The sequence below is a fragment of the Eucyclogobius newberryi genome, unplaced genomic scaffold (genome assembly GCF_026437365.1).
Source record: "Eucyclogobius newberryi isolate DKJ021-1_F unplaced genomic scaffold, fEucNew1.0.hap1 SCAF_16, whole genome shotgun sequence".
Classification (NCBI taxonomy): domain Eukaryota; kingdom Metazoa; phylum Chordata; class Actinopteri; order Gobiiformes; family Gobiidae; genus Eucyclogobius; species Eucyclogobius newberryi.
The window spans coordinates 26,808,255-26,821,648 of record NW_027315790.1 but is presented as its reverse complement, the minus strand read 5'-3'; the positions used below and the strand labels follow the sequence as shown (position 1 = coordinate 26,821,648).

At 41.4% G+C, this 13,394-nt stretch overlaps 1 protein-coding gene across 1 annotated transcript; it reads left to right on the top strand.

Moving 5' to 3' along the window:
- The first annotated feature begins 5,189 nt into the window (after positions 1-5,189).
- On the top strand, positions 5,190-12,214 carry LOC140362128 (uncharacterized). The gene is made up of 2 exons (XM_072448181.1): positions 5,190-5,416; positions 11,884-12,214. Exons 1-2 carry the CDS (start codon positions 5,228-5,230, stop codon positions 12,163-12,165), a joined length of 471 nt encoding a protein of 156 aa, XP_072304282.1. The 5' UTR covers positions 5,190-5,227; the 3' UTR covers positions 12,166-12,214.
- Positions 12,215-13,394: the final 1,180 nt, after the last annotated feature.

Below are 13,394 nucleotides of genomic sequence, written 5' to 3'. Positions count from 1 at the left end.
CAAATCTGACTAAACTGTGACCTCATGGAGTCTGAACCTGTCACACTCAGTCTTTTCTTGTGTTGAGATGGTTTCATACTCTGTGGTGTAACATTCTAAAACATGTTGACATTATTATAATTATTATAGTTGTGATCTTGGTCCTCTTTTCTTGTGAACTCCTGTGTTTATTCAAAGTGAGTGATAAGATGGAATCTGCTCAATATGTGTGTGTGTGTTTGAGTGACAGGGCAAGATAAACAGGACACAGACTACATTATACAGATATAAAAGAGGATTTAACAATTGTATCAATTTTATAGTTTGTTTAGAATTTACTGATTAAAAGGGGGAAAACTATAATGATTTAATTTAATTGTTAAATTGGGTTGGATTATGTTAATTTAGCATTATTTTCCAGAAATCAGCTTAGTCTCTCTTGCATCAGCCTGTCCGTCTGTGAGAGTCAGATCTCTCCTTCATCTGGAACTCCTCCAGGTTTCTACGTTTTTCCCAAAGAGGTTTTAGTAGTTTTTCCTGGCCAAGAAGGAGGGTCTAAGGACAGGGGAGCCTGGGACATTTGTCTAAAGACAGACTGGGAAATTGCAAAATTCCTATGAACATTGATTAATCTGTTGTGATAGTGGGTGTTACAAAAAAATTAAATAGATACATGGAATTTAATTGGATTAGCTTTACAATCGGATGTTGAGATCTATAGGACATCTATAGGATTATTTTCTATTTATTTATTTTTTATTAATTTTTATGATTAATTTGTATGATTTTTTATTTTCTATTGTTTTATTATTTATTATTCATGTTTTATTAATTTTCATTATTAATTTTTATTATTTATTTTTATTATTCATATCATCATTCTTATTAGTTATGTGCTAATGTTGCTGTAATTTGAGGATGAGATACTAGTGGTCAAAAGTCTCAGGACAAAATCATATTTATTCCCTGAACACGTGTGATGAAAGGTTTCTACTCTTTTTTGCTTCAGCTAAATGTTTAAGACATATATATATTTACTATTTTCTTTGATTTTTAGGGATTAATTGACTGATGATGGCTGACATTTTGCTGATGTGATTTATAATAAAAACAGTGTTTTATATTTATCAAAAGCGGGGGATTGTTGGATATGTGGATTGTTGGATTGTGGAAAAATAGGTCATGACATGTCACAAAATGAACATCTGTGTTGTTGTCCTGTGTGCAGATGATATAAGAATATGGGGTCCTGATTAGACTGATTATATACTGTCCGGCGCCTCTTAATCAGTCAGGTTAAGGCCAATTAATGCGTCAGGACCTGATTCTGTGTGGAAAACATCTCCGATTAAACTCTGAAGAGATAGCTGGAACTATGGTCATGAGCTTTGGGTAGTGACCGAAAGAACAAGATCGCGGATACAAGCGGTCGAAATGAGTTTCCTCCGCCGTGTGGCTGGGCGCTCCCTTAGAGATAAGGTGAGGAGCTCGGAGTAGAGCCGCTGCTCCTCCACGTCGAGAGGAGCCAGCTGAGGTGGCTCGGGCATCTGTTCCGGATGCCTCCTGGGCGCCTCCCTCGGGAGGTGTTTCAGGCATGTCCCACCGGGAAGAGGCCCCGGAGAAGACCCAGGACACGCTGGAGAGACTATGTCTCTCGGCTGGCCTGGGAACGCCTCGGAATCCCCCCGGAGGAGTTAGAGGAAGTGTCTGGGGAGGTGGAAGTCTGGGAGTCCCTGCTCAGACTGCTGCCCCCGTGACCCGTCCCCGGAGAAGCGGCAGAAAATGGGTGGATGGATGGAGATAGCTGGAACCGTCACAGCCGTGATGTTTTCGTCTATCTCGTTTGGAGCCAATTCTGATTGTGATTTTGTGCATACGTGTCAAATGTTTGTTACCGCCTATAAAAGGCATACTCTGTACTTGTAATGGCAGCTAGGGACAGAACGATCTTGTCTAGGGAGAGTGAGGGCGTTTATTTACTGTGCTCGAGTAAATAAAGATCCACCTTTTGAGAAAGACAAACTCTGTTCTGCTTCATCTTTTTTTTTGTCATTGTTTGCAGATATTTTCCCCAACACGACCAGAAGAATAACTCATGTTTGACTGATGACTATTCATGAGTTTCCGTTTCTTACTGGAGACATTTTATTAGGACTTTCTCCCCATTTATAAAATGATAGTAGTAGTAGTAGTAGTAGTAGTAGTAGTAGTAGTAGTAGTAGAAGAAGTAATAGTAGTAGTAGTATTGTTGTTGTTTAATTTAATTATTTTAATGTATTTATTTTTGTTCATTTCTATGGTAACAGTCTTAATTTGTCATCATTCTGACAGCCATCAATAGGCTACATTATTGATGAGTAACTGATGTAGCCTATAACTTCTATTTGTTTTATTTGCTGTAAATTCTGTAAATAGTCACTTTACCTTCTTCTTATTATATCCCACGACTCTATGTTCCCACAGCCCTGTTTTCTTTCTCACATTTAAAATATCTTTGAAAGGAGTGTCCATCCACCCTGACCCTGACCTTTCAAAACCAAACACACTATAGTTATTTGACAAATACTAATATATGATAACACCTTTATTTTGTTAAATGACTGTTTGAATTGTCAGTTGTGTGTAAATCGCCTCTGCATTTTGGATGTAATGTCACTTATTGCTGACATATTCGGTTTTAGAACTCAACTCGGCCCAAACTCGTTCTACAGTTTAAAGTTTACACTGATTTTACCTTGAGGAATTGCAGCTGCTCCTCCGGTCGGACATCAGCGGCATCGTTTCGGATAATTTGCCTTTAACCATGACGGCAATGAACTAAAACAATAGCAAAAAGGCCAAAAAGTAAAATGTAAATTAAACTAAATATACCACAGTGACGTTTGGCGGGGAAAGGCCTGGATTAAGACGCTGCTCGATGTAATATTTCTGCAGCAGCCCATCCTCAAAAGAAAAGCGTGTGCACACTGTTTACGGGGCCCTCAGGGACTTGTGACTTTGTTTGGACGGAGGGAGGTTTTGTCACAAACAGCCATTTGACTTTAAAACATGATAAATATTTACCACAGGGACGATCCCAAACATGAACATGGAAAAACATGAAAACCTGTGCGTTAAAGCATTTTAAAACAATTGATCAGTACAATACTACAAGAATATGATCAATATGTGTGAATATTCCTTTTTTAATATTTCAAACCTTATAAGTTAGGCAAAAAAAAGTGTCCTTTAACAACAGTGCTAATTAAAACCACAAGGGGGCAGCAACAGATGAGAGGCCAGTAAACTGATGTTGCAACGTATTTTGCAGCTTGTTTCCTGCTAGATCCAGTAAATTATACAGCAAACATGACTATTATTCAGTGTAAAGGACTTTTTTGTTAGTTATAGCATCAAATTTTAGCCCCTGTCTGTTCTAGGCCCAAAGAAATGCCTTTTTACAAGAAAGCCTACCAATACACCAGGTTTAATCAGACTCTCTTGTGAAGGGGCCAATCTCCAGATCTTTGCCAGGCTCAAGAGTTCCCACTTCCATTCACCTCTAATTGGTGGTTAAGGTTCAGTGCAGGCTTCATTAAAACAACAGAGATTATTACACTGACCCCCAAAGGAAAGATTCCTTATACCAAGCAAAAGATTGGGCAATTCATTTCCACCTGTATTCCCACGGCAATCTATCTTTCAACATGGCTGTGTCCCATTCAAATGATATGATATTTTGTTTGAAATAGTGAATCTGTCCTAATTTCGGTCAGATTTGAAGCTGGAACCAAGAAAGTCCTCCATTCAGGACCCGAACGTGGCCCATGGCTCACGTCACGACATCTTTTCAAATTTTGCTTTAGCATTTTCCACAATAAACTCCACTCTCCTCACGGTCACACAATGCCACTTCTGACGTCTGTTTTCTTAATTAGACTCGGAAGCTCTCTAAAAATAGCCTCCATTTCTTTAAGCTCGTGTGTCTGCGCTGGTGGTGTCGCTTTGGAGTCCAGATGCCAGGGTCCCGTGGCGGTGAACGGTCCCGGGACAGTGGTGTTGCCAGGGGAAGTGGCAGGAGCGGGGCAGGCATGAGGAGGAGGTTACTCACACTTGGCTGTCCACACTGTCCCGACAACCCCTTTTCACCCCTGCAAAAGAGAGAGTGGGGGAAAAAAAACGATTTATCTCAGTTATACCGACTCAACCGACTCATTTGAACATTTCTCCCTGAATTAATTATTAATATTATGATGTAGAATAAGTATTAAAGGTGCAGCGCAGCTTGATAGACTTAATAGACCCTGTTCTCATGTAATCTATGATCAAAAAACTCAATTGAGAAATACATTACCATTAAAAATAAGCATTTAGTGGCAAGGCAAAGGAGCTGATGGAGTCTAAACTGTGTTGTGTAACGTTAAAACAGTTGTAATTTCAATACAGGTGTTTATATAGTTAAAAAACACATGGTAAAACGTGCAATCTGTGAAACGGGTTCGCCTCTCCACAGAACTGACCCGCAACTTGTGTCTCTATGGAGATAAATCAGTTTAATGCTAAATACTTTGGAGCAATCCTGGCACAATAACATCACCAAACTCTAAACTTACAGAGTTAACTTGGAAAAAAATATGTAATAATGTGTGATGCGCTCGATGTCTTTGGAAATACTGTCTTTTGTACGGCTGTTTGTTGTTTAATATACTGCAGCATGGAAGATAATTGAAGAATATAAACTAAACAAGACATGACTAGACCATAAAATATGACAACAACATCCATGCATCTTTTAAATTAAGAATACAGACGGAAATGTGGCAAGATTATCTTTCAAAAACAATGGTCCAATGGTCTGTCCGTTCGTTCCGTTCATTCCTTTTGTCCGGAGCGTTTCTGTTTTCGAAAGATACACGTCCCGTTTCCAATGGCAACCGCCTCCTCCCTCTCTCTCTCTCCTCTTCTCTCCTCTTCTCTCTCTCTTATAACGAGCGCGTGTGTGTTTGAGTGATAAAAAAAATGTCCCTTAAGTGGTAAACAAGCTGAGGTCATCGCGGCATCCGGACAATGCGCTGACGTCAAACCCGAGCCCTCTTTCACTCACTAAAAACGTTTAAAAAAGAAAAAGGAGGGGACGAGGAGGTGTTTAAAACGGAGGAACTGTCCCGCGAGAGCCTCACACGCCGTAGATCACCCCGCGACAAGGCTGTGACTTTGCCCACAGCCGCTGCAATCTATTTAACCCGACTCAAAGTGAAGGGTGATCGTGATGGAAGTGGTGCTGAACGGACTGCGGGACTTTTCCTGCAAGAGCGCCAGGTTTGAGTGCAGAGGCAGCGGCGCGGCGACGGGGGGGCCGCGGCGGGACGGGCCACCCCGGGCCGAGCGCTTCAGAGCAGGAGGAGGACGGGCCGGGCTGGACATAGGGAGCGCTTTGGCCTGGCTCAGAACCGAACTGGTGAGTCTGTCGCGTGCGGGGCGAGTACTCGGTTTTGTCGAGTAAAAAGTACAGATGCAGGAGGGAAATGTGAGTTGAGTGAAAGTAAAAGAACAGATGCAGGAGGAAAACATGACTTGAGTAAAAGTAAAAGTACAGATACAGGAGGAAAACGTGAGTTGAGTGAAAGTAAAAGTACAGATACAGGAGGAAAACATGACATGACTTGAGTAAAAGTAAAAGTACAGATACAGGAGGAAAACATGACATGACTTGAGTAAAAGTAAAAGTACAGATACAGGAGGAAAACATGAGTTGAGTAAAAGTAAAAGTACAGATACAGGAGGAAAACATAAGTTTAGTGAAAGTAAAAGTACAGATACAGGAGGAAAATATGAGTTGAGTAAAAGTAAAAGTACAGATACAGGAGGAAACATGACTTGAGTAAAAGTAAAAGTACAGATACAGGAGGAAAACATAAGTTTAGTGAAAGTAAAAGTAGCACATGTAAAAAGTATTGTAAGTACGGTACATGTTTAATTTTTTAGAGTAAAAAGTAAAAGCATTTGGCGCAAATTTTTCATAATTATTAAAGAGTGAAATGTGTTGATTTTTTTGGTCAATTTCTCAATGTTTCTAGACTTTTTTTTATGTATTTTATTCAGTTACAGGTGTTTTTATTGCTCCAAAATGCCTTGAAAAACAACACATTTCTCAGTCAGAACCAGCTCTTCACAGATCTCGGGCCTCATTTATAAAACTTTATGTGGAATTCTTATTAAAAGTGTGCGCACAGACCAAACGCACACTTCCACAAACGTTCAGTTTTTGCATCGGACCGTCACATTTCTTTTTACAGATCACAAAGTTAACACGGACAGTCGCATTATTGTTCGCACACACGCTTTACGAATGAGACCCCAGACCTGTAACTTGGCTTAGTTCTCATTTCACACACACCACACCTACACACACACACACACCTGCACACACACACCTACACAGACACACACACACCTACACACCACACCAACACGCACACACACCTGCACACACACACCTGCACACACACACACCACACCTACACACACACACACCTACACACCACACCTATACACCTACACACACACACACACACACACACACCTACACACCACACCTACACACCTACACACGCACACACACCTGCACACACACACCTACACACCTACACAGACACACACACACCTACACACCACACCTACACACACACACACCTGCACACACACACCTACACACACACACACACCTGCACACACACACACACACACACACACACCTACACACCACACCTACACACCTACACACGCACACACACCTGCACACACACACCTACACACCTACACAGACACACACACACCTACACACCACACCTACACACACACACACCTGCACACACACACCTACACAGACACAGACACACACACACACACACACACACACTGCTTGAATGTCATGAATTGCTGGTAGTTCTTGGAAAGCAAAACTATACGAGATGGTGTGAAAAACAACCTTTTCTAAACACTATTTGAATAATGTATAGAACTGTGGACTTTATGTGTCCTGTCGGCTCCTGGTGTTTTGTCCATGGAACATACGGTGTTGGTCCTCAGGTCAAAGGTCGAGTCATTTGCCTCCTCTTCAAAGTTCCCTCCTGCGACACTTTTGTGCAGGACGTCCAAGTTCTGGCCCTTTTTGTGGCTTTTCTTGTAAGTTGAAGTTGTTACGATGTCGTTTGCCCCGTTCTGTCCTTTATATGAGGCCCATTGTCAGAGGGTCATAAATCACTCGCCATTTGGTGCATTCACTCGGAGCGTTTCCCGTAGCAACAGGACGCGGAGAAATGCAGACAGGAAAGATGAGGATTTACAAACTAGTGTTGAACCAGGTCTAAACCAGAGCTAAGCAAGGTCTAAACTAGAGATAAACCAGTTCTAAACTGGAGATAAACCAGGTCTAAACTAGAGATAAACCAGGTCTAAACTGGAGCTAAGCAAGGTATAAACTAGATATAAACCCCATGTCTAAACTAGAGCTAAACCAGGTCTAAACTAGAGCTAAACCAGGTCTAAACTAGAGCTAAACCAGGTCTAAACTAAAGCTAAACCAGGTCTAAACTAGAGCTAAACCAGGTCTAAACTAGAGCTAAACCAGGTCTAGACTAGAGCTAAACCAGGTCTAAACTAGAGCTAGACCAGGTCTAAAATAGAGCTAAACCAGGTCTAAATGAGATAAACCAGGTCTAGACTAGAGCTAAACTAGGTCTAAACAAGAGCTAAACCTGTTCTAAACTAGAGCTAAACCAGGTCTAAACTAGAGCTAAACCAGGTTTGAACTAGAGATAAGCCAGGTCTAAACTAGAGCTAAACCAGGTCTAAACTGGAGCTAAACCAGGTCTAAACTGGCGCTAAACTGGAGCTAAACCAGGTCTAAACTGGAGCTAAACCAGGTCTAAACTGGCGCTAAACTGGAGCTAAACCAGGTCTAAACTGGAGCTAAACTTAGTCTGAACTAGAGCTAAACCAGGTCTAAACTGGCGCTAAACCAGGTTGTAACTAACCATGACTAAAGTTATCGGAGTTATCAGATTATTCAAATCTCAGGTGTTAACAGTGAACAGTTACAGCTGGTGTGAGTAATGTGATTTCTGTCTGATTGTTCATATTTGAGCAGGTTTTGACAAGGGAAATTATACGCACACAAAAAGGCCAAACTGAAGACAAAAATGAAAGAGAAAATGATTTAAAGAGTTATTTTAGAATTAATGATTCTTTGTCCATTGATTAACTTACACCAAAAAATCTGGTCTAATTATTGGATTATCTGATTATTGAAGTTTTTTCCCCCCTAAAGAATCCAGTCCAACTTTTTTGTAGAGCACTTTAAAAGTGCTGAACACACAAACACACATAACAAAAAGCTAAAGTAAAATTTAAAACTGTGTTAAAAAAAAACAAGTGGTAAAGGTGAATTTGAAGAAGACTAAAAATCAGAAAGTGACTAAATTTGCACAGGATTTTTATCTTTGTTTGTTTTCTTTTTCTGTTGCTTATTAAAAATATAAACATGTCCACCAACTTATTGCTTTGCCTAGAATTGTTTCACAGATATTAAACGTTTCCAGCATTTATTCTGGAGGTTCAAAACGTTGTAATTTTGCCTTATTGGTGCGTGAAAAGAGAGACATACTGTACGTTTAATGCCATAATGCGGAACATTCTCAAAGCTAAAACACCTTCATGGAGACAAGCAGGCGACAAACCTCTCCAACAGACAAAAAAAAAGTTCCATACTGCATCTTTAAACTTGTTCAGACTTGTCTTTATTTGGTCTTGACTTTGTCCTGACCTGGTTCTGTTCTAGTCCTGGTTTGGTCCTGGTTTAGTCCCAATGTGATGCAGTGTTTGTGTAAAATATTTCGATTTTTTAAAACTTAATTTCTTATAATAATTGTTTCAAGATTCTCCCATAGAAAGCACATAAACAACCATTAATGTTACTGTTGACTTTCATGCAAATCACTTTAACCCAACAATATTTTATCTTACATAACATAACAATACAAAAAATGCTCTTGCGAGATACAATTCTTTTGACACTTTACTTACCAACGCTACTGAACGTGTAACTGACCTCGACTCGGCAAAACACTTCATCGACTCTCCCGCATCATCTCCTTGAGAACCCATCTGATTTCCGCTCGATTTCCTTCTTCGGCGGCGTTAAATTCGCTCGCTCTCGGCCGCGACGGCAGAGAAAAGAAATGCAGATGAGTTTGGGCGAGGGCTTTGTTCGGCCGGACATTCCTCCGTTCCTTAAGCAAACTTGGACTTGGAGTCGGCGGATTGGTGAACTTCTGATTGTACGATGGCGGCGATTAAACCGGCGCTCGCGGGAAAAGAACGGAGATAATGGAATAAATGTGTATTAGCGTGTGAAAAGTGGGACGGGACTGCGGCGTCATGCTGTGAGGGAACCTGCTCAAGTGTATGTGGTCAAACCAAACTCTTACTTCACACCTTGTGCACTTCACACAAATGAAATACTTCGGTTTAAATGATTTCCCTTTCACTATTTCACATTTTGTTCATTCTAAACCGCAACTTGACTTCCTGTTCAAAACTGCAGAACTTGATAAGCTCCGCCTCTTTGTTGTGATAAGCTCCGCCTCTTCACTGTGATAAGCTCCGCCTCTTCACTGTGATAAGCTCTGCCTTGTCACTGTGATAAGCTCCGCCTCGTCACAGTGATAAACTCCGCCTCTTCACTGTGATAAGCTCTGCCTTGTCACTGTGATAAGCTCCGCCTCTTCACTGTGATAAGCTCCGCCTCTTCACTGTGATAAGCTCCGCCTCGTCACAGTGATAAGCTCCGCCTCGTCACAGTGATAAGCTCCGCCTCTTCACTGTGATAAGCTCTGCCTTGTCACTGTGATAAGCTCCGCCTCTTCACTGTGATAAGCTCCGCCTCGTCACAGTGATAAGCTCCGCCTCGTCACAGTGATAAACTCCGCCTCTTCACTGTGATAAGCTCTGCCTTGTCACTGTGATAAGCTCCGCCTCTTCACTGTGATAAGCTCCGCCTCGTCACAGTGATAAGCTCCGCCTCGTCACTGTGATAAGCTCCGCCTCGTCACAGTGATAAGCTCCGCCTCTTCATTGGGATAAGCTCCGCCTCTTCGCAGTGATAAGCTCCGCCTCTTTGTAGTGATAAGCTCCGCCTCTTCGCAGTGATAAGCTCCGCCTCTTTATCGTGACGTTTCGCCGTGACAAGCAGCGGATTTGATCGTTTGCATGTTTTTATTTTTGAAAAGCGGCTACGTCACATTTCAGACTTTTAAATAGTCACAACAAAGTGCAGGGATGTGGGCGGGGATAGGGGGTAGGTGCAAGCAGAAATTTTCGGAGCTCTCAAACCTGTTTTGCAGAACATTATAAGATTAACTGAACCATGCATGACTCAATTGTGCAGCTTTGAGTAAAATAATGATGAGGAACCATTGTTATGACAAGATTAAAAGCTCATTAGAGTTGATTTATGTATTATAAGTGTATTCAGAATTTCTGGCACAGTAAACTAACTTAAAGGTTGAATGGACGATTTTTTGGACCAAAATCTCAGTCTTATTTCCTCGTGGCGTAGACGGCCGATTAGTCCTGCCACGTATCAATCATAAAACGCACCCACCGCTCACCTGCAGCCGCGTACAGGCTCGTCCCCACGAGCAGCACGGTTCCGCGTGTCTAAGCGCATTGATCTATCATAATATAGTTCCCTCAGTGTACGGGACAAAATGAAGACGGAGAAAGACAGTTCGAGCTGACTCAGAAGAAGACGGAAATCTATGGGAGACGAGAGATGCGATGCGCTCCGTCGCGCTGATAAACAAACGCACGTGTGTGTTGTATCAGTCCACACGGGGGAGTGGCATGAGCACGGGGGTGTGGCATGAGCACGGGGGAGTGGCATGAGCACGGGGGTGTGGCATGAGCACGGGGAAGTGGCAGGAGCACGGGGGAGTGGCATGAGCACGGGGGAGTGGCATGAGCACGGGGGAGTGGCATGAGCACGGGGGAGTGGCAGGAGCACGGGGGAGTGGCATGAGCATGGGGGAGTGGCAGGAGCACGGGGGAGTGGCATGAGCACGGGGGTGTGGCATGAGCACGGGGGTGTGGCATGAGCACGGGGGAGTGGCATGAGCACGGGGGTGTGGCATGAGCACGGGGGAGTGGCATGAGCACGGGGGAGTGGCATGAGCACGGGGGAGTGGCATGCACACTTCCGCCTGAGTTCTCAAATCACCGAAAAATCGTCCATTGCGCCTTTAAAGTTGATTAATTAATTAATTAAAAAAATCCTAGCTTCAGGGTTTGTTCGTTAAGTGGTTGTTGCAGTCTTAGCAGTTTTCTCCTCTTTTTCATAAAACTCATCATGACCTTATCCTGGCATGGATTTTGAGGACTTTTAATGTTCAAAAGATCGAACAGTGATATTTTAAATTGTTAATTGATATGAAGCGGGTAGAGTAGACAAAATATGTACTTAGGTAAGCGTGACGTACTTTAAAATAATATTACTCATGTACAATAAAAACATAGTGGCCCAAATAATTACTCAAGCAAGAGTAATACAGTATTTGGAGAAAATACTTGAGTACTGAGTAAAGTTTGGATGTAAAATATACTTAAACTATGACTTATGATTCGAGTTACTGTAATAAAGAAAGAAAAGAAGTTTAATCTAATCGAACATAATATATGTGAAGGTATAAGGTGTAAGACGCATTTCAATAAACACGCTTTTCACAATAAAACCACTCACAGTTGGACGAGTAACCGACACTTCAACTAGAAAATGACTCGAGTAGAAGTAAAATTACAGCGTCTGAATACAACAACGCACCTCGACGGTCAATCCACATTTTTTTCCCCTTTCTTGTCTTGTTCCAGATGGAGATGCGCTCCCAGGACCAGGCCCTGATCCGCCAGCTGATGGAGCTCCACTCGGGCATTCAGGAGCTGAAGCTGGAGCTGTCCGAGGACGAGCTGACGGAGGAGGAGGAGGTGGAGGAGGTGTCTGGGCAGAGGGAAGGCAGCGAGTGGGACAGTGAGAGCGACAGCAGCAGTCAGTACTCCAGCTCAGGGGAAGTGTCGTACCTGGGACCCCCCGCGAGGCTCTATAAACGCACCCCGAACAAGAGAGCCGCGATCAGGAGGAGCTCTGTGCCCTGAACCAGTAACAAACTAACTTTACTCTGTTTAGTGCCCATGACAGGCTTTTACCATGTTCTAATTGTGACTGGTGTATTTAGCCTTTCGTACATGTATATTATAGTTCTACACCAATCGAGCAGGTATTTGTGCGAGAAAACCTTGAAAAGCCTGTGGAAAATGACAGGAAGTGACATCACACTAGGGACAATCGTTCCTGTCAAAGTTTATGCATAATTTACACAAAGAAACAACTTTTTTGACTCTCTAAACATTGATTCAACAAAATATATTCAACATATATTTGTATTTGTTAAATAAAGAAAATAGTGACATTTCAGGAGTTTTCGCCCAGTGTTTGCTGGGTAATTTCCTAGTGTGATGTCATTGATTACAAACAGGAAGTAAAATTGTAAACCTAAAAAATGTGCTATTCTGTGATCAAATTTAGATAATTTCTAAGCTAAATTCAAACTTAATGTATCTTAACTACATTTTAGTTCGATGAGTCGTCCGACCTGGAGAGGGCGCTTTAAAGCCACATGACATTACAACAAATAAACCCTTTAAAAGTTTAAAGATTTCTGAATGGAGACAAAAGTGAAGAGAAACATAATGTGATTCCAATGGAGAAACTTGGATTAACTTCACGATATCCAACAAAATATGAAAAATCAAGATGGTTTTGTCCAATGAAAACCGCTCAACACATTTATTATTATATTTTACATGATTTGTTTATTTAATATTTAATGGACACTTACCATGTTTGATGAAGGTAACATTTAGATTTATTTTGCTTTGTTTTACTGGACAAACACTGACAGAAATGTACAGTTTTTCATTTTATTTACGGATATTTTACAGTTTTTCATTTTATTTACGGGTATTTTACATACTTTACCACAAATTGTGCTTTTAGGGAAGCGTTGAGGCTAAAAACTAGAATTGTACTATTAAAATCAGGTGAAATATAAAAGTAAACTAACATTTCAACCATTGTGGAAAATCTAAATTGTTTCTTGTTTTACGTTATAAAGACATTTAATCAGATTTCTGTTCATCATTGAAAACATGGTTATGGTTCACGTCATTTTTCCTCCATTCTGCAATTTTGAACCTTCCGATGAACCTTCCGCGCGTTTTAAAGGTTTTAAACGTATTGCATGCTACGGTCGGACCATAATAAGCAATAAAATAAAGTTTGATGTGTTGAATGTATATGACAAAGGATTTAAATGTCCTGTTTT

Bases quoted from the DNA above. Each gene is read 5' to 3' on its own strand.
- LOC140362128 (XM_072448181.1), top strand. From the start codon at position 5,228: ATGGAAGTGGTGCTGAACGGACTGCGGGACTTTTCCTGCAAGAGCGCC. The intron at 5,417-11,883 runs GTGAGTCTGTCG...GTCTTGTTCCAG, and splicing joins CCTGGCTCAGAACCGAACTG to ATGGAGATGCGCTCCCAGGA.